A 26,260-nucleotide genomic window follows, 5' to 3' on the forward strand; every position below is an offset into this window, starting at 1 on the left:
TGTCAGGGAGTGGTGTTGGTGGGGAAACATACTGTACTTAAAAATTGGGATGGGAAAATCAGTGCACTCTTTCAAAGACACCTGGGAGAATTTGGTAGTTAGCCCTGTTCAAATGCTGAAGATGCCAAAATCAGCATAAAAAGGGAGCTGGTCTTGCCCCCCAGCCCACCTCAACCCCTTTTCTTCTTTGGCTTAAGACAGTCTTCTTTCCTAAAGTTTCTTTGCTTTTGCACTTAATATACATTTACATCAAACCACCTTTTGTTTCCAAAATGAGACTCAGTGATGGCAACTTGCAAGGGAATATCAAATTAGTTGGAAGGGACTGAAAGATTGCTGACAGTGATTCAGATTTGGGCACCCCTCCCTTGTAGATAGAATATAATACCCTGACCCAATCTTTTTTTGTTTAAACTATTCCCCCTTCAAACAGCATTGTCTCCATGTCTGTAAGGATAGCCTCTAATCTCTCCTTTTCAACCCATTCCTGTGTCTCCTCCTCTCATAAATAGCTCTCTTTATCCACATAGCATTCTCTCTACAAACACAACTTCCTCTCCTCCTCTGGTCTCTAGATTTCGTTCTCTGCTTTTTCAGACAATTCTGTAGTACTCTCTTCATTTTCTGTTGCCTCCCTCTCGCTGGCATTTTGGAGTTGCTTGGCACTCTGGTCTGGTGATTCCAGCAAGGTCCAGGGTCCTTTGAAACTGGTTCAGGCAGGCAGCAGGTTGGGAGGGAACAGCCGCCGGAGTTCCGTGGACATGAATAGCACAGGTATGACAGTGGGGAAGGGAAACATTTACCTTTGCTCATTTAAGCTGAATGCCGGTGGGAAAACTTGAGTCTGGTAGGGGACAACTTAAGTCCAGGGGGAGTTAATCATTCTCGTTCAAAGGCGACTATTTTCATCTTGTCGCACAGAGTGTGGTCTATGACTCCACATGCACCAAACAGGAAAAAGCTTTTATTAGAGCAAGGATAGCAGGCCGGATCCACTGCCTAGGAAATCCACAGTTCATACCCTATTTGGGAGCAAGTGTAGCGGTCTGAAATTCTGCAGCCTTTTCTCTGGAGAAATGTTTTAGATAAATGAAAATTTCTTGTTCATTCACTGTCGTATTTATTAAGTGCTTACTCTGCAGAGCTCTGTACTCAGCACTTGGGAAGTACAAGTCGGCAACATATAGAGACAGTCCCTAGCCAACAACAGGCTCACAGTCTAGAAGGGGGAGACAGATGACAAAAGAAAACATGTAGACAGGTGTCAAAGTCATCAGAACAAATAGAATTATAGCTATGTGCACATCATTAACAAAAGAAATAGAATAGTAAATATGTACAAGTAAAATAGAGTAATAAATCTGTACAAATATATACAAGTGGTATGGGGAGGGGAAGGAGGTAGGGCGGGGTCTGACCAGCAGGAGTATTTTCCATGCTTGGAACTTTATTGCAACTTAAAAAAAAATCTCTTGTGGTTGCTTAAAAGTGGCAAACTGAGTGAAGTATTACATATTGATCAATGTTTATTAGTGGAACTGATTGAGGTCAAATGAGGCTGTGAATGGCTTTGAGCTTTCTCCTTTTTGTGTCAATAATTTAATATTTGTAAGTGCACACACAGTGCTAGGTGCTATATTAAGAAAGCACCCACCCAACACCTAGTGTGATCCATGTGTCATGTATGCTTTTAGAAGCCAGGTGCTAGAATGACACATGTATGACCCTTGTAAAGAACATCAAATTGTAAGTAAATGTAGACAGCATTCTTCAGAAGTCCTCTTTTTCATGAAACATGTATACTTGTACTTGCGGAGAAACGAATTGCCCCTCACTCCAGTGGCTACTGAATAAATTATTCTGACATCTTGCATTATGAAGAATGTGCCCAAATTTCATTCCAGGTCCTGCCACTCACCAAGTGGGTAGCAGAGCCCTGCCTTTGGCCAAGATGCCAAGAGCTGCTGTGGAAAGCCCACAGCAGGGCGTTATAGTAATTCAGCAGCAAAAGTGAGTGGCAGTCACTGCCCTGCAACTCTGCCACTCATAGCTGTTTCTGCTTTGGTTTTCGGTCTGTAGTCTGCTTCCTGGGACTTTTTGGTACGACAGGAAGTGAACCAAGGATGCCCACAGTGGAAAATCCAGGGAGCAGGGCTAATGGCCATGAAAGCTTCTTGCGGGCAACCACAAATGAGCAGTGGAGGAAGAGTCACTGCTCAGTTGCTTCTTCCACTGGCTGTTGCTGCTGTGGGTCAGTGAATCCCATACAGAAGGCAATCAGAATGTCCAATTCTAAGACTCTGATGTCTGTCACCCCGTTTCCTTTCTCTGCATTTTTTCCATCCCTTCCATCTTTGCATGTACTTCCCTCTCTCTTTTTTAATGGCATTTAAGAGCTTACTGTGTATCAGGCACTGTAGTAAACACTGGGGTTGAGAAAAGCTAATCAGGTTGGACACAGTCCATGTTCCATATGGGGCTCACAGCTTTAATTCTGATTTTACAGATGAGGTAACTGATGCATAGTGAAGTTGTGACTTGCCCACAGTCACAATGTACAAGTGGTGGAACTGGGATTAGAACCCAGGTTCTCTGACTTTCAGGCTTGTACTTTCCACTAATCTAAATTGTTTCTCTCTCTCTCTCTCTCTCTCTCTCTTTCTCTCTCTCTCTCTCTCTTTGTGTGTGTGTGTGTGAGAGAGAGAGACAGACAGACAGAGACAGAGAGACTTTGTCTCCTATTTCTGGGTTTGCATCAGAAGCAAATGCAGACCGCATCAGTGTGTACAGACATCCTTTTGCTTTCAAAATTTTCTCAGGATCCTCCTGGGCCAGAATGACCTTGGCCTTACCCTGTCCATTCATGGGCCTTCTATTTTTCAGAAGAAACTAATCTCCTTCAGCCTGACTAGAGTTGATGGCAAGCTATTTCCCTTCCAGACCCCCTTTAATACTAAACATAAAAAACCCTTTTCTTCTTTTCATTAGTATTTCTAATGTAGCCCACTCTCTGCCCACCCTTCCACAGTATCTACTACATCAATATTTTATCTGTTCATTACTATAGAGTGTTTTATAAATTCTATCAGCTAATGGGTGGATTTTTGATCACTTGAGTCCACGTGCCTGATTCTGTGTTTTTCCACAAAAAAGTTCTTGGAAATTCAGTGGAAAACCTGCGCCAGCACGACCTGCTTCTGTCATTGTTCAACCAAGGCCCAGGACAATCTAAGCTAGTCTTGGGGTTGTCTGTATCCACTTAGGTAATCGAGGCTTCTTTTTTCCCACCTTTAGTTGCGAAACTGCCACAACTTTTAGTTGCCAAAACTGCTGTTGTGGCAAAAGGAAACTTTGTGCAAGGTTTGCAGTTTTTGAACATCCGTTTTGTTGTGAGGCTCTAAATATGGCAAGACTTTACCAGCTATTTTTTGTTGTAGATCTATTAATATTTTCAAGGAGTAGAAAGAGAATTTGAGAAAGCTAAGAAGAGAAAGAACTGTGTAAGGCAGGAGAACCTGGTTCTTACATCATATTCCTCACTGCTCCTTTCCTGTCCTGCACTTCACTTATTTACAGCAATCAAGCTCTCTAAGCCCCATACCACTGCAGAGAAGTGTGCATTGGCTGCCACTAATGGAGAGATTGTATGATTCATGGCATTTAAACCAAACACACTGCCTAATATTGTCTGCATGCTTTTAATAATCTGTAATTGTTCACCCAAGCGCAAATACAATTATTTTAGAATCACTTAATATTTAAAAACAAATGGATAAACCTGTGAAGGCCCAGTGGGGTCATTTCAAGCTATTTGTCGTAGTTAATACAATTAGAGCAATTGAGAAATCCTCATGCTTTGAAGTAGCTTTTTAAAACCCTGATCTCTCCCCGTTTGGAAGGCTCAGGATAGATCCAGGTACACTTAACAGTGCAAGCCCTGGATGTGGGGAGTAAGGATTTAATGTATGCTTTTTATCTTGTCAGCATGCAAATTCCTTCAACCCTTTCACTACCCTACCCCAGTGCTTAGGACAGTGCCAGACACATAGTAAGCACTTAAATATAATAATAATAATAATAATAATAATAATATTCACTTGCACTTCATGCAGAAGTTTTACAGAAACCTTGTTACTCAGTTCCCCCAACTAGTGGAAAAATATTCAAGGCTAAGAATGAAAATTATGTTGGCTGCAAACTAGCTGTACAAAAGACTCAAGCCAGCAGAGCCAGGATGTTCTTTCTGGGGGATAGAAATTGTTCTCATTTTTGTCAACTCTGAGCTGCCTTGTTGATTTTGCTCCTTGTGCAGTAGACCGAACCCTTTAGCTGTTGACAGAATTAAGCAACCTCCAGTTGTGTCAGCAGCAGCTGTCCCTTTGAGCCTCTAATGTCTTCTAACAGTTCAGTGCCAGAAAATGATAAAGTATAATCCCCCAAATCCAGGTCTGAAATGAAAACTGTATTCTATAAACAGTAACCTATTCATCGTTCAAAATATTATCCAGTGTTACCAATCCAGATGGTTGCTACTGGAAGAATGTTTCCTGGGTTGATAGAGGGTTGAAGGGTAAAACAAGCAAATTGAACCCATCTTATAATTGGCTGAACTCAATAAATTTGAGCTAAATTGAATAATTAGTACTAAACTGTTCTAAGCAAAGTAGAAATATATTCTTTCCCCAAAAACAAGCCTAAGGTGGTTTCCCTTCATTCATAGTTCATTATTTGCAGAAACATTCATGGTTTTATAGGATCTGTGCCCTTGTTCCATAGTTCTATATAGAAAGCACTGTAGTTTTTGGAGTGTGTACCCAGTTTTTGGTCATTATACTCATGGAATTTTCAGGCAGGAACTGACTGTAAGAATTCTTCTGTTCTGTCCCCTTGTCATCAAACAGGCCCAAATGGAGACTTGATCCTGTTTTTAAAACCTCAGAAAAGGTGATAGTTCAAATGTATTTTCCTCTTGTTTAGTTCTCCAAGGGAATTGACAATTGAAGATAGCTTCCATCCTCTTTAATAATAATATCTGGTATTTGTTAAGCACTTACTATGTGTCAAGCACTATCCTAATAATAATAATAATAATAATAATGGCATTTGTTAAGCACTTACTATGTGCAGAGCACTGTTCTAAGCACTGGGGGGATACGAGGTGATCAAGTTGTCCCATGTGGGGCTCACAGTCTTCACCCCCATTTTACAGATGAGGTAACTGAGGCTCAGAGAAGTTAAGTGACTTGCCCAAGGTTGCACAGCAGACATGTGGCAGAGCTGGAATTCGAACCCATGACCTCTGACTCCAAACCAGTGACCTCCTTAAGCTATGATCCCCATATGGGACAGAGACTATATCTGATCTGATTGTATTGAATCAACCCCAGTGCATAGTACAGTGCTTGGCATGTAGTAAATGTTTAATAAATCTTATTGTCATTACTACTACTAACTGAGGATTATTGTTGTAAATTAGTAAGAATGAATCGGAAAGCACTTACCAAATACCATCAAGAAGTATTAGGTTGGTTTTCTTGCAAAATCATGGTAATTAAGCACTTAAGGTAAATAATCATGGTACTTAAGCAATTACTATGTGTCCTACACTTTTAAAAACACTAAGTTCATCAGATTGTACACAGCCCTTGACCCACATTGGGCTTACAGACCAAGTAGGAGAGAGAACAGGTGTAAACTTTCACTTAGGAATAGTCTCCCCAAGACCTCCCCAGTTGTATTTGTTTCCTGGGAGCTCTGGTGGATCCATCCTACCCCTTCACTCCACAGGAATTTTGTAAATTAAGACAAGCAATGTAGAGCTACTAACAGTCTTCCTCTCCCCTCCTGGGGAATGGCCATCAGTTGAGTATACGTACTGATACCAAACAATTCATAAAATGGAATGGTTAGAAACCTAAAATATAAGGGAGTAAGAATTAGAGCTTGTCTAATTACTTTAAAGGAAGTTTATTATTCCTGGGTCCCTAAAGGGATGGTACCATGATTACATTTATTCTCAACTGACAGTTTCTCACTGCAAAACTTTCTCTTCAACCTCTAGAAAAGTGGGTAAGAGGGGTGTTTCCTGTATGTGATCTGACAGAACTTGGTGGTTCCTCTGGTTCATGAGCAACCCCAGCAACACTTGGGGTAAAGGGAATTTCTTTAGGAAGAGACTTTTTATTGTAGAAGAAGGTTCCTGCTTTTCAAATTTTTGACTCAAGAGCTTTGTTCCTTCAGCCATGTCTTCAATTCCTTCAGGAACAAAGCCAGCCCATCCTTGAAACAGGTGCTGCTGGTTCTTATTATTTATTGTTGAATTTGTTATTATTACTAGGCATTCACAATGAAAGGTTTATCGGTGTAAATGCATTGAATTATAATGCTAATTTACCGAAAGATTTTTGATGGGTTTATCTCCCATACTTTACACTGAGCAGACCTCTTTATCATGAACACTTAACCAATTTTCAATAGGTATAAGTGGTTTAAGTATTACTTCCTGTTGAATTAGCAGTTGCTGAGCATTGGAGTCTTTGTGCAATCCTGCAATCCACTAATGTGATATTTAATGAGGAGACATCAGTCTGGAGAAAGGTAGTCAATATAAATCAGTGTTTACAAAGTGTGATTAACTCTGAAATATTTCATCAATGCTGTAGTCCCAGGCAGACTCTATGCTAATTACTAGAATCTGCACAGGTTTCAGGGTTTCAGGGGACTCTGACGGACCCTGAGTGCTGCAAACGTGGAGCAGCAAAATTGCAATTATGCTCAGACTGTCTCTGATGACAATTTATGCATTTGGTGTGCTGACCTCCCACTTCCCAAGAGGGCAATAAACAGAATGCATTTTCATTAAGATACTAATGCACTTAATCACAGGGGGAAAGGGTTAGAGAATAACGGAAGACCTTTAAAGTAGGATGTGACAGAGCCCGCAGAAAAGATGCTTTATTTTCAAAGCAGTTTCTTTACAAAGCTGTAAACCATCACATACTCTTTCCTGTTAAATGCAACTGATAAGGTACAGATGAAAGAATATATTGAAATCCTCTAACATAAATATTTATGCATATGATCTCGATCACTTTCCACTAACAGATACAGCCATCAGTATAGTAGCATTTCTAATGGGATAAGTAATTTGAGAACTTTTTTTGTCCTTTAGCAAAATTGAGTATTTTCAGCTGGGCTTTGTAGGTGCTTTCAAAAAAAAAAAACCCTGCCATGCCCCTGACGACACCAGGAACATCCTGAGAAAACCTTCTTTCTGGCATGATTCCTACTTTAAAAAAAAAACCCTCCCTAATCTTCCTTCAATCAATCAGTGGTATTTATTGATTAGAGAGTAAGCTGTGCAGAGCACTGCACTATTTGGGCAAGTACACTAGAGTTAAATAGCCATGAACTTTGCCCTCATGGAGCTTACAATGTAGCAGGGAATAGGCATTTAAAAAATTAGCAGGTGAGGGGAGCAACCAAGTGTAAGAGTATGTATATAAGTGTTGTGGGACGGGGGTGAGTGAGAACCTGAGTTCTTAGTAGGTATGGTCTCAAATCTATAAGTGATATGGTAGAGAGGGAAATAATATATGCCATCTGTACCTCCCTTCCAGACTTATCAGTGCCATGGAAAAACAGTTTAATATTTAGCATTTTAGTATTCCCAAAGGTATAATACTTGTTCTATAGACCTGGAGTTTTCACTTTTTAATCCAGACTATGAGCATGATTCTCATTTTCCTTAGTCCCTTGGAACAGATAACTTCATAAATCCCAGCAAATGATTTTTTTCTCTTCCACCATACACCAGTTTTAGTAAAATCTGTTGTTTGTAAGTTGTTTCATTTTAGTCATTTCATAGATTCTTCTTGATTCAGTTAATTCTGAGGTAGTATTAGTGTCATCTACATGGAATGTTTCTAACCTGAATTTCTCTGACCCATAGTTTCTTTTCTCCAAATGTGTGCCATAGGTAACATTGAATACAGCTGTCCAGCCACAAATGAATGTGAAATCACAAAGCGCAGACGCAAATCCTGCCAGGCCTGCCGCTTCATGAAGTGTCTAAAAGTAGGCATGCTGAAAGAAGGTAAGGCTTTTTTTCTCCAGGATCTCCAGTTTTTTCTTGGGAAGGTGGAGGTTGGGAGGCTGGGGAATCTCCAAGGAATTGCAGGAAATCAGAAAAGACAGGAGGCCGTGGTAAGTGTTTTCACTTTGGTGGAAGGATCGCTTGCTTATAAATACTTGATTTCTGGATGAAGGGACCATGTGCATCTTACCTGCCATGCCCCTGAAGACACCAGGAACACCCTGAGAAAACCTTCTTTCTGGCATGATTCCTACTGAAAAAAGCTCAAGAAAAACCCCAGGTGTGTTTGGCTGCATTTCCAATCACCACAATTACAACTTTAGTATTCACATACATTCTGTTTTTCCCCTACATTTGCTACTATTTTAATTGAGCTCTTTGTACTTTAGTTTGAGAAGTTATGAAAAAAAATTAGCTCCTTTTGTCTATGCCTTACAAAAGTTGAATTGCTTTTTCCATCCCACAGGACCCAGGTCATTGATAATTTCAGGAATGAACCCTGTTTACTCTTCTGTTCTTTTCTCAGGTTTTGTAAAACCCAGTATACTATTGCATTATACTTTGCATAGACATTTATAATTACATTCTTCCAGCTTCTTGACATTTAACTTGATTCCCATATCTGGAGAAGGATACTGTTTTAAATGTGGCTTTATGGATAGATAGGGATTTTGGTCTTGTGCAGTGAGCTGGATATCATGATGCAGTAAATCTATTCAAATGTAAACCTGTTCAATTCAATTACCAGTCACTAATAAAATTTATCACCACAATTCCCACCCTGGCCTCAGCGGTCCATATATGCTGGTGGCACAGCAAGCCTGGAAAATTGACAGGCTAAATCTATTTACTAAAAAAAAAAAATCACAAAAACATAGTGGCAGACTGAAGTAATAAAATCAGGTTTCAGCAGGTTTGATAAGACATCTTTTGACTTAATAAGACTTTTAATTCAACCTCCCACACACAGCCTGGAGACCAGTGGTAACCTGTATTTGACTACCATTTACTATGGATTTGGAAAGTGGAGAGTTTTTTAGGAATAACTATAGTCGTCAGCCCTGTGTAAGCCTCCTCACCAAAAATGTGAAGCAAGGCTCTTGAATTTATTCTCCACAGCACTTCCAAGGGATTAATTAAGGGGAATAAATGTGGCCTGGTGGAAGGAGCATAGGACTGGGAATCTGAAGGACTGGTAGTTTGGAAAACTTAATTCTATTACTGGCTCAGGCATTTGTCTGCTGGGCAAGTCACGTCACTTCTCCATGCCTCAGTTTCCTCACATAAAATGGGAATTAAATACCCATTCTCCCTCTCCTTTCAACTGTGAGTCCTTTGAGAGACAAGGGTTATTTCCAATCTGATTATCTTGTATCTACCACGGTGCTTAGCACATAGTAAGCATTAACAAATACTCCCTATCATTATTAAAATTATCATCATCAAGGACTATGGTGGTAGAATTTTCCTATGAAATCATTCAGTCCATGTTTTCCCCAATCCTCAAGAACCTCCAGTGGTTGCCCATCAACCTCCACATCAAACAGAAACTCCTTATTGTTGGCTTTAAAGCACTCAATCACCTTGCCCCCTCCTACCTTATTTGGTGACCTTCCTACCATTACCCAGCCTGCACATTTCACTCCTCTGTTGCCAACCTATTCACTGTACCTCTGTCTTGTCTGTCACACCGCTGATCCCTCAACCATATCCTCCCTCTGATCTGGAATGCCCTCCCTCTTTAAGGGCTTAGTTCAGTGCTCTGCACATAGTGAGAAATCAATAATTGATCCATAAGAGACCATGGATTGATGGTCTTTTGGATATAAATCAATCACTCTCCCCACTTTCAAAACCTCCAAGTAGAGATGTCTTGAAGGCAGGAGAAAATGCGAGATTGCAGTGAGAGAGGAATCAGGACTGGAGATGCAGATTTGGGAATCATCCACATAGAGGTGGTAGTTGAAGCCATCGGAGCGAATGAGTTCTCCAAGGGAGTAGGGGTAGATGGAGAATAGAAGTGGACCCAAAACTGAGCCTTGAAAGACTCCCACAGTTAGAGGATGGGAAGCAGAGGAGGAGCCCGTGAAAGAGACTGAAAGGGTGATGCAGAAGGGAGTGGGAGAAGAGGAAATGGGAGCTTAATAGGGGAAAGCCTCTTGGAGGAGATGTACTTCTAAGAAGGGTTTTGAAGGTGGGGAGAGTTATTCGTCGAATATGAAGGGGGCGGGAACTCTAGGTCAGAGGGAGGACGTGGGTGAGGGGTCATTGACTAGATAGATGAGATTCGAGCAGGTTGGCATTTTACTAGCAAAGTGCGCAGGCTGGGTTGTAGTAGGGGACCTAAATAAGGTAAGTGGCACGAGGTGATTGAGTTCTTTAAAGTTAATGGTAAGGAGTGTCTCCTTTTACATAAGGAAAACGGAGGGGCCAGGTGCTTACATATCACTGCCCGAAGAATGACCATTTAGCCTTCTCACTACAGTGAGGTGTACAAGCATAGATAGGCTCCTAGGAAATATATAAGCCAGACTCTCGTAGTTTATCCTGCCCTGGATTTCCTGGCCAAGGTTTGTCTGAAATGGGTACTAAAGAAATCTATTCCATAAACGCAGCCAATAGGCTCAAAGATTGTAATGCCTCCTGCATCCCATAGCGTGGTAGTATTTGTTCTAGAACTGCCACCCAGACATGAGCGATAGTCCTTATTCTATGTTGCCATTTACACAGTTACCATTTACTTTCAGTGCATTAAAAAAAACGCAAATTAGGGTAGCATTAGGCAATAATACCTTTCCTTACAGCCAACTGAACACCAGGGGAATTCGTAAAAAAATAAGTCTCTCTCCCATCCCTTGCTACTTGCAGAACAGAAACATTAATACTTTTAAAGATGGCATGAAGTGTTTTTCATAAATTAAAAAACCTGTCCTGTTTAATTTGGAATGCCATGAACAGTTCATCATTTTTTGTGATGGGGAAAAATGATATTCGTCTAATCAGTGGGCTTACAGTATGATTGTCCCTATTTGTCATTTGTGAGCTGAAAGGAGAAATCGGGTTTTGTCTAATTGGTTAGATATTATTATTCCATCCTTTTTTTAAAAATTCCTGATAGCTTTAGCACTATGGAAAAAAAAACAGCTTGAACATTTGCTTATGCACTGAAGTTCAGTGACAGCAAAGTAAGTGATAAGGGGCGGGGAGACAGGCCTGAAAGATGTAGGGCTGTGTTTGATGTGGCATCTTTTCCCATGAGCCCTCAAATAGCCACATTTTGTTCCTGCTCCTTGCCACCCATATAAACATATATCAATATGGCATTGCCATTTGTTGCAAACCGCTTGAATTTAATATAAAGGAGGGGGTCTTGCTCTACATTTGAATAAGAGACATTCTGTAAAGTGCTTCATCAGTTTTAGTTTTTGCCTTATTCTGTTCCGTATCCCTGATGCAGATATCTGCCCAATTATTGCTGCAAGGGATGCCACTGCACGTATCTGGATGCAATATCATCTGACCTTGTTTACCCCTGGAGCCCAGTTACAACTAATATTGTCCTCTGAGGATGTCCTGTTCATGTCTCTGCTCCCTGGGTCCCCCAAGCTAGTGGTGGATGGAAGAGCTACCAACAAGCTTCCCTAAGGCAAGCTGTCTGAAAAGGAGCAAGCCAGCTGGCTTTCCCAAGGTTGATCAATGATGAGAGGCAGGCTGGGTTCCAGGTTCACGAAGCCTCACATTGGAGAGTAGGTCAACGACTTCCCCAAAGCCAACTAGCTGGCGGAAGTGAAAGGTGCCTGTTGTTAGCCAAATTTCCAAAGTCTGGTGGCGCTGGTAGGGAGTCTGTTGGCTCTCTGGAAACTCATTCTTCAGCAAATAAACAGGTTGTTGTCTTTGGAGAGGTAAGGTGGTTGAGTGGCGGCTAGACCAACTGTCAGGAGCTCTGCACCCTACTTCCACCCTTCACATGACTTGCCACATAAAGTGGTCCAGCATTTACCATTCTACCCAGATTGTGAGCTCCAGATTATTGTGTTAAAGCTGATTTCATTTTAGTCACTTCAGTTAGTGTGAGGGCCCTGCCGAGTGGTGTAAGATATAGGGGTAACGAGATTACAGAGACATGGGACAAAGCTATGGTGGGGAGGGCTAGCAAGAGGCTACCAAAGAGAGGTGACCCAAGGAAGTTTGAGGTTGCTGAGCCAGGTGGTCCAGGAAGAGATTTGCTGAGGGGAGTTGGGTTTTGCCGGTCTATCTCATCCTCCTTACCGGGTTCTGTTTGCAGTGCCCCTGCCACTCCCCCCAAAAACTGCCCTGTGACTTTGGGCAAGTCACTGAACTTCTTTGTGCCTCAGTTACCTCATCTGTAAAGTGGGGATTAAGACTGTGAGCCCCATGTGGTCCATGGACTGTGTCAAAACTGATTACCTTGTTTCTACCCCAATGCTTTGAGTAGTGCCTGGAACATAGTAAGTACTTAACAAATACCATTTATTTATTTATTCATTTATTTTAACTCCCTTGGGATAGATTCATCCCTCAAGAGGAGTGGCTGGACTGATGATGATTGGTCAAATGTTTCTGAAAACAGGCCACCATCCCTGCTTTGCATTTAATAATGGCAGTTCTGATGTGGCTGTTGCTAACTGAGGGCTACTGTTGAGAGCTGTATCAAGCATGAATTAGGTCAACGGAGAGTAACTTCTAGGCAACTGACAGAAACAAACATGCTTGGAATCATTCAGAGAATGTGTTGAGCATAGCATTTTCTGCCAAAGAGAAAGCAGATTTCAAAGGGGTCAAATTTTTTCTTCAACATAATCTGTTTGATTCTTTTACTGCTTCAGTTAATATAGTGTGCAATGGCAGGACCTTCCTGTTTATGATAATGTCCCCAGCAGAAATTCACTTTAAAAATGCATTTATACATTGTGTGCAATGAAGTTCTTGCCTCAGAAATGAGGGGAATAATATTTTCAGAGCAAGAAACCAGAAGTACCAGCCTTTCTCCCAGGGATGACTAAGTAGTTGTTAAGCATTCTGAGCTCATCAAAAACCAGGCAGTCGTCTAAACCAGCAGAGAAATCCAGTTCGTTTTGTTAACAAACCTCTTCTTTTGCCTAAAGGGAGTGTTCCACCTACACCCCTCTTATCCCACTTTCATCTTCCAACTTCCTCTTGTCTGTTGGAGAACTGATTCCCAAGAGAACACCACATTGCCCAGTGTCTGACTGAGGGGGAAATGAGGTTATGTTGCAGTCCTTTGGCTCTCAAGCCAAATCCCCCAAGGATTTTAAGGGAGCTGTTTTTCTGGCTGGAGTAAGGTTGATGTCCCAACTGTTGCAACTTCAGAAGTCATGCCTGACCTACTGATCTTTGGGGTTATCAATCATGCAGTGAAGTAGAAATTTGAAAAAGTGAGATTCCTGGGTTGGGTGTGCCACTGTCCTGGCCTGAAATAATCCTTATTTTTAACGATTCCTTTTTATGGAAATGGACTGTTACAGTTTATCAGTGGGGGACAGCATTGTCTAGCAGAACCCCCTCAGCTAAGACCAAATTTGTCTTTTGTTCAGCTTATGAGGGTTTCTGCCAGGGTACACAGATTGTCACTGCTGGCATCCAGGTCATTGTGTGTTGACAGATGATTTCATCTGCAGTGTGCATCATGACCTCCATGGTCTGGAGTCGACAGTCTTCAATCTGGAGAAAGTGCCCAAATGTACCACGTGCACATGTGCAGGGTTATCTATTAATTTCCATCAAGGTCATCAATTAGGATCCATACAGAACAGGTGCATGAAAGGACAGCCTCACTTCCAAGTGATGACAAACCAAAACCAACAGGCATTCAGTTGGAAATCTGTGCATTTGGTCTGCTAATGAAGTACAACTTCTTGATTGTAACATCAATCTTTTAAAGATTTGGTTGTGTGTTCTATCAGTGAAAATCTATGTAAAAGTTTGTGAAGCTGGAAGGGGACAAAATCATTTCCTTTTAAAGCCTTCTTACTTCTGACACATCATGAGCATCTTTCAAAGCTCCAGGTTAACTCCAGCAGTTCTCTCCCTTGATAATCTGCTGCCCTCTCCTCCCCACACAGGTCTGCTCTTTCTCCCTATATTTCTTGCCGTCAGAGAATGCAACCAGCCGCTTCAGTTAAAACATTGATTTAACTGTAAACCCAAAAGGAGACAATGCTGCAGTCAGCTGAACTTTTCAGAGGTCCTCAGAGGCCAGAGTCATTTGCACCTTGGAAAGCAACTGGGACACTGGGAGGAGTGGTTACTCCAGTGTCTCCACCAGGCCCTTGATCATATGCAGAAAAATCACTGATAAAGAATCTTATTACCCAGAATGCTCTGGGGCAGTTTCCTCCTCTCTGTCTCACTCCTCCTCTTCAAGCTAATAATGTCCCTTTGAGCACTTTGGTGGGAAAAACAAAGATCTCATATTAAGGCAAGCTGTTATTAACCGTGACTCATTAATTTGGGGTTGCAAGGTTCCCATAGCTACTGTGACACCTGCAGCATTAGGCAGTGAGCATACATCTAGTTCTCCTATAACGCTGGGATTGTGTCCTTGTGGAAGTCTGGCTTTAAGGAAAACTTGCATTGTGGTACTCACCATGACAATATCTGAGGGCATTTGAGTAAAACTGTTTCCTCCAAATTTTGCTGAGGGCTTTATGATAGATGGGCCTGTAGTTTTTGAAAAGCATTTCTGCTATCACCCTTGGGTGAGGCATGTAGTGAATGCATTGGTTCTCTCAGAACTGTGGGTACTTGGGATGTCCCCCAGAGAACGTTTGGTTGTATGGAAAAAGATTTTGCCAATATCTTCCTCCCTACCTTATGCTGCTGGTTTTCTTGTTTACTTCATCTATATTATCTTTAGGGGTTTGAGGGATATTTTGAGAGTATCAGCCATTTCTCCACAGGCATTTCCCCTTTCCACAGTGCCTGAGTCTGAAACTTTATCTATTAGAAATGATGCTTTGTTTCCAACTTGGCACCTTATCTTTTCATGATTCTTGCAAAATACGTGATGTGAGTTTGATAGTCTGATAGACTTGGCCATCTTGAGTGATTTTCACATTATCTCCTATCTGGATCAGAAGTGTTCCAGAAGGCACTGTTACTCCAGTACTAAGTCATTTCTAAGTTGCCTAAAAAATGACAGACACAGTCCACAGAAAGTCAGCCTTATCTAAAGCTCCTCTGAAGTACCACTTGGTGCAGGGCACTGTACTATGCACTATACAAAGGTAGGAAAATCTGTCAGGGACACACACAGATGCATGCATGCACATAGACGAACAAGGCCTTGGATCACTTGCACATTTTCTCCTCTAGACTTTGTAAAAGGCAGTAGTTCTCAGTCTTGTGCTTAGCATTTCAGAACAGCAATGCCCAGGGGGATGAGTGAATACCTGAATCCAAAGTGTTTGAAAATGTTTCCAGTTGTAATTTTTAATCAGTGAATATTCACAAGTGTTATATCTGGTAAAATCTAGGCTTCACTCCAACTTCTCTGGTTCAGGAGGCAAGTCAGAAGAGGGAACCAGGAGTACTAAAACCTTCATTCTGGCTTGGGGATTAGTCAGCCTTAGTTTTTTCCCCCACTGTTTGCGTTCCACATCTGGACGCAGAGCAATGCAAGCTGTAGCACCCAGGAACTTTGCTGTATGCATTCAGTTGTAAGCATTACTCCTGATCTGTCTAAAGAACAGATCATATGCTGCATGTCTGCTCTTGAAGGATGCAAATCAGAAGAGGGGAGAAATATTTGTGTGAGAAAGAGGGAGAATCAGCTGCATAGAATAGTTAACTTGGTTTTGCTTCTCCCTGCTTTCCTTTTTATCTTCTTTCCCTCACATGCTTCTGTATTTTCTCCTGTTCATGCCCTGGCAGCAGTACTGAATACTGATGAGACATGATGTGGTGTTAATCCTCCCCCAAGTCTTTCCATTTATGGAATGGGGAGAGGAGGAAAGTGCTTTTCTCCAAGTGCAGAACATCAGACTTGTTATTTACCGGTTGCTTCAGTGGTAGATTACATTTATCCCATGGGCAAGTGGATACCATTGTTCCAGATGCCCTGCCAGGTGAGATGTTTCAGGACCTAATTAAAAGACTAGCAGAGAATGATTTTTAAACACCAGAGTTTAATCAAGTTAGAAAAAAAGCATTTGGGTGCAGAATGCAAAGACTTCAAATGTTGGAGTGTCTCTCTAGGGAGAATTTTGCAGTCAGAAAGCACTTTGAATTGCTCACTATTCATTTCATTTTGAGCTTAGTTTTTTTTTAGTAGAAACATGCCACTTAAAAGGCCGGTCAGTTGGAATAACCCCTTTCCCTTTCCCTACTCCTCCTTTTCTCCCACCTTCTTGTGGAGTGGTGTTTGACACCTGCCTACAAAGGGCTTCTTGGGAATTTGCAAGTCTTTGGATGTGTTATCTGATTAAATGGATGTATGTGTCTTTTAATTCTCATCTGCAGTTGTCCCTTTGACCCTATCTGTTAAAGTGGAGAGGAGTTAAGAGTCAGCAAAGTCCCAGATTCAACCGAGATAACCTGAAGCATGCACATTTGGATGCCTTAACCCTTTTGCTGACACATAGCTTGTGTGCCTGGAAAGTCTCTGGTTGAACAGAAAACTCTTGTCCATAGGGTCTGACAGGTGAATTTGCCTGTTTCTTGGTCTTCTCACTGTTGTCAGTCAAATGCTGGTCCACCTTCTGTTATAGACCAGAATGCCAGGAGTAATTCATTGTCAATAGTTGTAATTAGCCTTATCTACCCTTTTATCCGATTCCCAGATTGTGTTACTGTTGTGTGACCACTTAGAGTGAGGTTGTGCTTCTTACAAAAGCTTGTTGGAGGGGGCTCCAACACATTTTTTTAAAGCTTCCTGCACCTTTTGTAGAAGCCCCTCCATAAAGTCAGATGTCACCAAGCCATTTAATATATCTGAAAAATAATTAGCATAATTGACAAGAATGTTCTTTTCCTGCCGAGACGTGTTTGCACTGACACCATTTTGGGATCTTTACTATTGATCAAAATGTAAGAAATCCTGTCACTTAGAACTAGCAATGCAATACCCCACCTGAGCACCTAATAAGATTTTACACCTAAACTGTAAAGACTTCCTTGCCTGCTAAAGATTCCATCGATAGCGGCATAAAGGACCTATGCATGTGCGTGGCCTCCGTGTCTATCTCGGGTCTTAATAGCTGTGACAGTTTACTTACTGTATATATCACAAATAATATTTTTAAATGGTATCATGCTGTTCTGGAATCGAGGCAAAATCAGCTCAGAACTCAAGTGTTCAGGCTGCACCTGAACTAGCTGGAGCCTGCCAGCCCACTGAGAGCATCTGCCTCGCCTCCACCTCGCTCATGCTGTCTCCTCCGCAGGCTCTCCGTTTCTTCTGACTATGAGCATAAATCATCCACCTGTCAGGAGCTCTTGCCGCCTGGATTATGCAATGTGCCTGCCTTCATTTGGAGGTGGTGTGAGCAGAAGATTGCTGCAAATGGTTTGCATTCATTTTAATGCCATTCCAGCATCTCCCTTGCTTTAATGAGGGGATCAGGGTGATGACGACTTTCAAAGACAATGAAAGTCTTCAAGACCCCGGGATTTGCTTTGTGTGGTATTGGCCTAGTTTGGGATCTCATTTCCCCCCCTCCCTCCCCTCCCAATGAATGAATGGTTTGAAAATTCAGGCAAAGAACAGATTTCACACAAAGCCAGCTGTCCACAATTCTGTTTATTGGCCTTGTAATAGTTCCCTCCAGCTGAGCGATGAAGAATTTAAGAATCCATCAAGTTTAGTGTCTATCTTTGATTTGTTATCTTTATTTTATATCTTGGACTTTATTACCTCTGGGTTTGGGGTGGTAGGGGGCTTTTATTTCTATTTTGCTTAAACTCTGGTACATGCAGTCATGGAACTTCGTTTTTGGTTTAGCTACTTTTGTCTTTAATTGTTGACTGGTAAACATCATTCAGGCTTTGCCAACAAAAATAGTTCTATGTCATAACACCCAATTATGAAAAGACATAAGGAGGATTTGTCTACTTTCTTTTCTGAAATACTAGAATAACCTCCAAGACAAGCATATATTTTTACTCCTCAAATTTTACTTTTGGAAATAATTCTAAGGATGAACATGCATACGTGATGCAAATAATGAACACATTATTTTCCTAAATGGATCTTCTTCATAACTTAGTTGAAGGCCTAAGAAAAATGGCCATTTCATGTAGATTAAATTTCTTTAAAATCATCTGTTTTTGATCAAGTGAACCCTCCTCAACTCCCCGGAGACTCACATCAGCAGGGCTAAATTTTCATGAGCTCTGAAGGCAGAGAATGATCAGTCAAGAACACTGACTGGTAACAGAATGCATTAAATTTAACTGGCCAGGTACCATATTTTGTTTTGTGCTTTGCTCAGTGCTTAGTACACATCACTACACTGTGCCTTTTGTATTCTGCCTAAAATATATATTGGTTGCAACGGTAATAGCTTATCCTAAGTTTTTAAGATATTAAGAAAACAGCAGTGATAGTATTCTGTGCCTTTCTCTGTCCTCTTACTAACAACTTCTTCCTGTTCATTGTGTAATGCATTTTTAAAAGGGTGGAGTTGGTGAGAGATTGTTAAATCCCTGTTGTCTTTCCCCCACTCACACCAAAAATCAGGCCTTCCCTTCTTGCTCTTCTGCCTCATTTTCCCTGTCCTTACACTTCCACAAAGCTAAGAATTTTGAATACTTTCAGATTACCTAACTGACTTGAGATGATGTCCACAGAAAGGAGAGTGTCTTAGTGCCCTGTTGATTTTACATGATCCATGTGAGTGGCAGCATCATCGCCCCAGACCTTAATTTGCATTCAAAAAAGTGAGTTTTGGTCATGTTCCCAGTGTGGGATACATGATACTGAACTTACTTTTACAGTCTATAATTGTAAAATAGTGCAGCTAGTGCAGACATGGTCCTTATCTATTTCTCCCACTCTCACCAAGGCAGAAAGTAGCCAACTTGGGCTTTGCAGTCTCCAAAATAGCAAAAGGACATTGTCTACTCTGGCAAAAGGTAATGGCAATATTCTTCAATAGGTTTAGACCCCGCCCTCCCTCCACCCTCTGCCCAAATCCTCTCTTTTTCCTTCAGTATTAGATTCTTTTTCCCCCTCAGCAGATTGCCTGGCCTGCAGTTTATTCACTTTGGGTCACACTAGCCTCAGAGTTCTGGAACAGTGCCACTGCGATGTTCAGGTTTTGACAAGGTTAGTAAGAAATAATTCAATCCTGAGTACACTGTGATCCATGCTCATCAACATAGAATTTTCCTTGATAACAGGTCTTTGTGTAAGCCTAAGTGTTGGAGTCTTCTTTCTGTGAACTTAACTCTCCCTCACTGAAACTACTTCCAGAGTTGATGAAGGCATTGGCCACCAGAGGTTTTTGGCCTAGGCTCCCAGACATCCTCATCCTGGGTCATCGACAAGGCCTGAGAGCTTCCAGTCATGGTTGAAAAGATCCAGAATGGTGCCATTCTGTCCCATTAGTTCTTTGAAGCCTGTCTCCCTCCCAGCCTTCATACCCACACTAAAATCATTACTTCTCTCTGGGTATCTTCCAGCTCTTTCAGCCAGTGTAATCCTAAACAGGTTCAGGAATGTCCACAGTTCCCACTAAGCCTGGGCCCTCAGGGCTCCCTTGGGACATCACACAGTTGACCCTGGTTGGGTTTAGGAAGTCTTCCAGTTGCAACAGATGTGTGTGGCCATAAGGCTGACAAATTAGAAGTGCAATTAATTCCAACTTGAGAAGGTTGACATTGGTTCCAGCAACCCATGGGGCAGCCTCGAAAGCCTCCCAGAAGTGTTTCACCACGAAGTACTTCTCTTCCTATGCCATAATTTTGCATAGTATCCGACTGGTTTGAGCTTAGGTGATTCTACCAGGAGCAGGTGAGGCTGGGCATAGATTGGTTCTCAGATTTCTGGTCCTTGTAAGGCATTACTTTCCTGGCCACCACCCCAGCTAAAGACCATGTGGGGTGGGAGAAATGGTAAGGAATGTAATGATGCAGGTGGACCTTGAGGGCAGATCTGGATGATTGCACATCATCATCATCAATCGTATTTATTGAGCGCTTACTATGTGCAGAGCACTGTACTAAGCGCTTGGGAAGTACAAATTGGCAACATATAGAGACAGTCCCTACCCAACAGTGGGCTCGCAGTCTAAAAGGGGCACAGCTCCCTGCTAAGCTTAATTGCCATTTCTTGGAAACCTTTCTCAGCCCTCTATGCAGTGTCACCATCCTGAACATATACCAGAAGAGATACCACTGGGAAAAGGAAATCAGCATCCAGCAAACAGGATTTGAGACCTTCTATTATAGGTTTCTTAGTCTACTGGAGGCAACCTAAATTCTCCTCCCAGTCACCCTAGTTTTAATATAATGGCAAAGACAGTTAGTCTCTTGTTCTATGTAAAGCTTCTAATGGGCTCAGCCCCAGAGACCAGGAAATGTATTTCATCATTAGTATTATGTTTTTTGTTTCACTGACAAATTGAAATTTATGTGTATTTAAAAAAATAGAAAATAGGGATATTTGAAGAGTTGAGTGCAAAACAACACTGACAAAATCAGATGAAAAATCTTACCCTTTTATCTATGGAGAAATTAGGTTTATCATCAGAAAAACATTCTCTTTTCATTTTCTGAAAGGTGCTTTTTGACAGACCCTTTGCAGTGGACGTCATGCTCACAAAACATGCTGTCACAGGGCTATTTGAATATGATGACAGGCTCATTATCATGTTGAAGACAACTGACAACACTGCTGACTAGAAATGGACGGGCCTGCCAATCAGCTGTTCAAAAGATTGCAGTTGAAATAGGGTTTTTTGTTCTGAGAACAGTGGTACAAATTGACTACATTAATTCTTTTTATTATAGCTGTACACACCATATTTAAGGGTTTGGGATGGTTTCCATTTGAAACCCCCTTTTTCAGGGGATTTCTTAGTTGGCCTTAAAAATCTGCTTGTTGAATTTGCACCCTGCTTGAAGCCTATGTCAACTAGGATTTTCATTTTAGAATTGAGATATAAAAATATGTTTTAAACATCAATTTGGAAGGTGAAGACGTAACGGGTACAGTGAATCCAAGCTTAAAAAAAACAAACCCAAAGACCTTCTGATACATGATGACAACTGAGAGCCATGTGGTGTGGGTCTTCGTAGGTAGATCAGTGGGAATTGTGCAAGAAATGAAGGCAGCACAGTTAAAATAGAGAGGCTAAGCTTGGACGGGGAGAAATTACTCTGAATCACGGTAAGTGCTTGTTTTCATTGAGCTGAGTCTCAGGTTCATTACTTCTGAGAGATCCTCAGCACAGCCTGACAAGTCAGAAATGGGAGGGCAAGGAGAATGCCTGATGAACCTTGCTCCTTTCCAAGGGCATGAGGAAGCCGCTCTGCCCCAACTCTCCACGGCTTTGATAACACACTCCCTCGCAGACAACTGATCACATTCCCGCACAGTGGCAAGATACAACACTATAGTTTTTCCTTTCTCTTCCTCCACTGTCCCTATATAGATCTGTCCATTGAGGAGTTCCACCAAGATGTTCCTACAGCCCACCCTGCTCTTTCGTAATGGAAAGAGGAGGATTCAGTTGTTTCTTATCATACGTTTTAGACTGTTATACATTTCTTATATCTTCTAGACTGTGAGCCCGCTGTGGGTAGGGACCATCTCTATATGTTGCCAACTTGTACTTCCCAAGTGCTTAGTACAGTGCTCTGCACACAGTAAGTGCTCAATAAAATCAAGTCTGATTTTAGTCTGAGATATTTTTGTTAGTTGTGGTACTGATCAAGCTCCCAAATGAAAATTTAAACTCCTTGTGTGCAGAGAACGTTTCCCATCTTTGTTTTGTACTTCCCAAGTACTTAGTTCAGGGCACTTGCATCCAGTGGATGCTCAGTAACTATTACTACTAGTTGTCACTTCAATCAATCAATTGCATTTATTGAACACTCACTATGTGTAGAGCACTGTACTTAGTGCTTGCACATTTCCTGTGCACAAGGAGCTTACAATCTAGAGGGAGCAACTTACAGCTTTCTGAGTGGTTAGCACTGTGGCAAAAGCAAAATTGGATTGGGAGAGCTACTCTGGAGATTTTTTTGACACCTTTGTGTTGGTCGTTAGCCAGAAATATAAGAATGACCTCACATCTTTGGCCCTTCTGTTTCAAACCTGGCTAGAGTCAGTAAATACAAAGCCAAAAAAAAAAAGGCAAAACCTGGGGAGGTGTAGTACAGTTCCTCAGTCTTGCAACTGGACAGATCATCTCAGGTTCTTCTGTTCTTCCTTCCTGTCTTCTCTTCCCTCTATCGCCATTAACGTCAGCTTCATCAGCAATGTTTGCTGAGTGCATATTTTGTGCAAAACACTATAGTATGCACTGGGGAACATATGCACACTCAGGGCCCTTAAATTCCCTGTACTGTACTGTGTAGCTTGGATCAGACGTTGGGGATTCACCAAATGGGAGCAGAGGTAGAGCTTGGCAGTGACTTTAGAAATCCCAATTCTGTGGCTTTTGCTACTCCATATGTCTTACAAAAAGGCTACAGTGGGAGATGAGATGTGGACAGATAGAAAAATATGACTGGAAAGGGAGTGGGCATTTGTGGAAGGATTATTTTTCCTCTTCACCTCCTGGTAGGGAGAATATAAATTGTCAGCAGGGCCCTGAACTGCTGAGAAGAATCCTCAGTCACTCAATCCATGATATTTATTGAACATTTACTCTGTGCAGATCAGTGTACTAATGAGCTTGGGAGAGTACAATGCAACAGAGTTGGTAGACATATTCTGCTTACAGTCTAGGAGGGAATTCTATGTTTTGTTCAGTTTTAGGCTTTTTCAAAGTGAGCAGTCACTGGGGGATTTATTTTCCAAATAACTTGATCCATACCCAAAATTATCATGTTAGACTCTGCTGCATTCATTTTCTAGTATAGATGACTAGTTAAGTACATTAGACAGTGGACATGCCTCTAGGTGATTGGTTATACAGGACAATAGTTAAAGTTGAAATGATGAAGTCTGAGTAGCCACTATCAATTTGATCATATGCAATGAAAAAAGTTGACCTCACCATTATGACTAAGGCTCCTCGAGCCAAGCAGTGGTTCAATCACACCTCTTGTTTTGGGTGATGGTTTAGTCATACCACTTTATTGTTATCAGTCAATCAATCGATGGTCTTTATTGAGCACTTACAGTATGGAGAATACCCTACTATGCTCTTGGGAGAGTACAGTACAGCAATGTTGGTAGACCCGATCCCTGCCTTCAAGGGATTTACAATTTTGGGATCTTTTAAGAGCAACTTTTAATGGAACTGTTTAAAGACAAAACCTGAAAAAAGCAATAATTCTAATAACTCATGACACTGGTTAAAGCCAGCTCATGTGAGCTGTCTATGCATAGTTCTATATTATTTTGTTTGTTGGAATGTTTGTGGGTGGATATGTTACAGGCAGAGTTTTCTCCTCCTCCAGTCTTTTTTCCCTTCCCAAGGGGATATGTTTCAACGCAGGACGCTTTTCTTGTTCTATATTCTGGTGACCTTCAGTGTCTATCATTAATACTCCTGCCATGTCACTATGCTGTATATTGATTCCGGTAGATCCTAAACTTGGAGTAAATGTGCCCTTGTGTGCAGTTTGCCTTTAGTGTCAGAGACAGGGGTGCTGAATAATCATTTTAGAGCATATCATTGCTATCAGACAGACTGTAAAGCTGAAACCTTGATTAGCTGTCATCAGGGATACTATGAGTAGGAGTCTTGACCTCGGGGCCATGGCAAAATTCCAGCTTAGGTCACTATTTCCTGACTTTTAGAAATTTAGATTGGTTTTCAAATCTGCGATTTTTCCCACTTTGATTTTTCTACAGTTCTTGTGCATTACTGAGCATTTGCATAGTTTTAGATTATTGCACTAGCCAGTGAGCAAACTGACACAAAATGCACATGGTTTGTCTGGCAAAGAGATAAAGAAAATGTATTCACTTATTCATCTTCCCACAACACTCATGCCAATTAACCAGAGAAACAAGTGGGTGCCAGTATAAATGGTCCTTAGTTTGTTTCCTGTTTTTATTTAACAGAGTTACGGTATTAGGGTTTCATTTACACCTGAGGCATTGGATCTACCATTACTTGGCAAAGATTTATTCACTGGCCAGATACGTGACTTGGGCAAGAAACTTAGCCTCTTGGACCTCAGTTTCCTCATCTGTAAAATGGGTAAAAGAAAGATTTTTTGAATCCTGTTTGGGAGAGGGGCAGAGATTGTATAACGCCCAGGGCTTAGCATTTAGCATTGTATAGCAAAGTGCCATAATTACAATTATGATCATTCCCCTGCTAAAATATAAACTCCTTAAGGGCAGGGATCCTGTCTACTTTTCTGTACTCTCCCAATAATAATAATAATTGTGGTATTGTTCATTGGTTATTATGTACTAGGTTAAGCATTGGGGTAGTTACAGGAAAATCAGACTGGAAATAGTACCTGTCCTAACACTGGACTCACAGTCTGAAGAGGAGGGCGAATAGGTATTTAATCCCCACTTTCAAAACTGAAGCATAGAGAAGTGAAGTGACTTGCCCAAAATTGCACAACAGGCAAGTGGCAGAGTCAGAATTAGAACCCAGGTCCCTTGATTTCCAATCCTGTGTGCTTTCCACTAGGTTATGCTCTTTCTCCAGTGCCAAGGACTTAGTAAAGTGCTCTGCACAGAGTAAGTGTGCAGTGAATACCACTGATGAGATGTTGATGAGTAAATATTTCTTAGGTAATTTTTGAAGCACAGTGTTCTACCTAATAATAGCCATTCTATAGACCCATGAATGGCATGTCTAATCAGAATATTAGAAAGCTACTACTGAAACAACTGTATCCCAAGACCTTTGGGCTCTTTTACCATCTAGATTTGGGCACTTGTTTATGTGGGTTACATAGATAAATTCAGAGATCAAATTAATCTCTCTGGAGCAGCAAGTTCTGCTTCTCCTTAAAGCCAGGAGCTTGGCATTCCTGTAAACAAAATGTTGTTGCTGTTCCCAAGTAATACAGAATGTGATCATTTCTAACCATTAACTCTAACCTGGGTTCACTTTGGGTCTGCTATGTGATACCATGTTGCCTCACAGGATACTTTTCCTTTTTAAAGAGACAGAATAGCAATTAGCATCAGGAGCTGTGTCTACTGTAGCTATGATAGCCTGAGGCCAGCCAGGATGGCTGTAGATACCTGTGGTCATGATGCTATTTATGTAGACTTTGGGCATTGAGAGAGATTTTTAACAATGTAACAGCCTGGGCTTTGTGTTACAAATCACGAAACATTTTGTTTATGCTTTATAAATAGTGACATGTATTTATATCCTCAAGCCACACTGTTCTGCTAATGGTATTCTCAAGTGGCCACTGGTTTAGTTAACCTCTCCCACTCACATGTACTTCTGTTATATTAGTTGGGAGGTATAAATGGAAATATGCCTTTCAGCTGATCTCATTGATGAGATACTGGATTATTGCTAGTCAACAAAGTGAATGCATAATGGGCATTGCAGAGCAGACACTATAAAGACGATGAGATATATTTTATATCAGGAAAAGTGTGAAGGCATACAATGCAATTGTTTAATTAGAAAAGGTTTCTCTCCCCAAACTTACATACCTTGAATTTGATTTTTGAATAAGGAGGAAAAATCTGAGTTGACAGAAATTTCCTATGGGGGAAGAGCTGTCTGTGTCTATCTCAGGGAGTCTTTGGGGGGCAATTTATTCTCCTCTTGGAGGTAGAGGAAATATTTTAACGTTAATAATATTTCTGCCACCTTACTCTTCACTCCCTTTGTGCTTACAGCCAAAGGTGAAAACCTTTACCATATCCCCTGTGTCTAATATAGAGCCTACCTCAGAAGCAGGAAGAAAAGACAAGGGAGGCAAGGGACAAAGAGAGAGATCACTTTGGTGGTTTGTGGCACTCTATAAAATCAGAAAAGGCCTTTTTAAAAACAAGACCCTGGCAGAACTTCC

General features: G+C 41.3%; 1 protein-coding gene across 6 annotated transcripts in view; it reads left to right on the forward strand.

The window, feature by feature from the left end:
* Positions 1-26,260, forward strand: part of ESRRG (estrogen related receptor gamma) — a 449,507-nt gene that overhangs the window by 323,258 nt on the left and 99,989 nt on the right. For all 6 annotated transcript variants that reach the window (XM_038760932.1, XM_038760933.1, XM_038760936.1 and 3 more), the window contains one exon: positions 7,979-8,095. In XM_038760932.1, the coding sequence (XP_038616860.1) occupies positions 7,979-8,095 (117 nt within the window). The remainder of the gene's footprint in view (positions 1-7,978; positions 8,096-26,260) is intronic.

Source organism: Tachyglossus aculeatus, chromosome 19 (assembly GCF_015852505.1).
Source record: "Tachyglossus aculeatus isolate mTacAcu1 chromosome 19, mTacAcu1.pri, whole genome shotgun sequence".
Taxonomy (NCBI): Eukaryota; Metazoa; Chordata; class Mammalia; order Monotremata; family Tachyglossidae; genus Tachyglossus; species Tachyglossus aculeatus.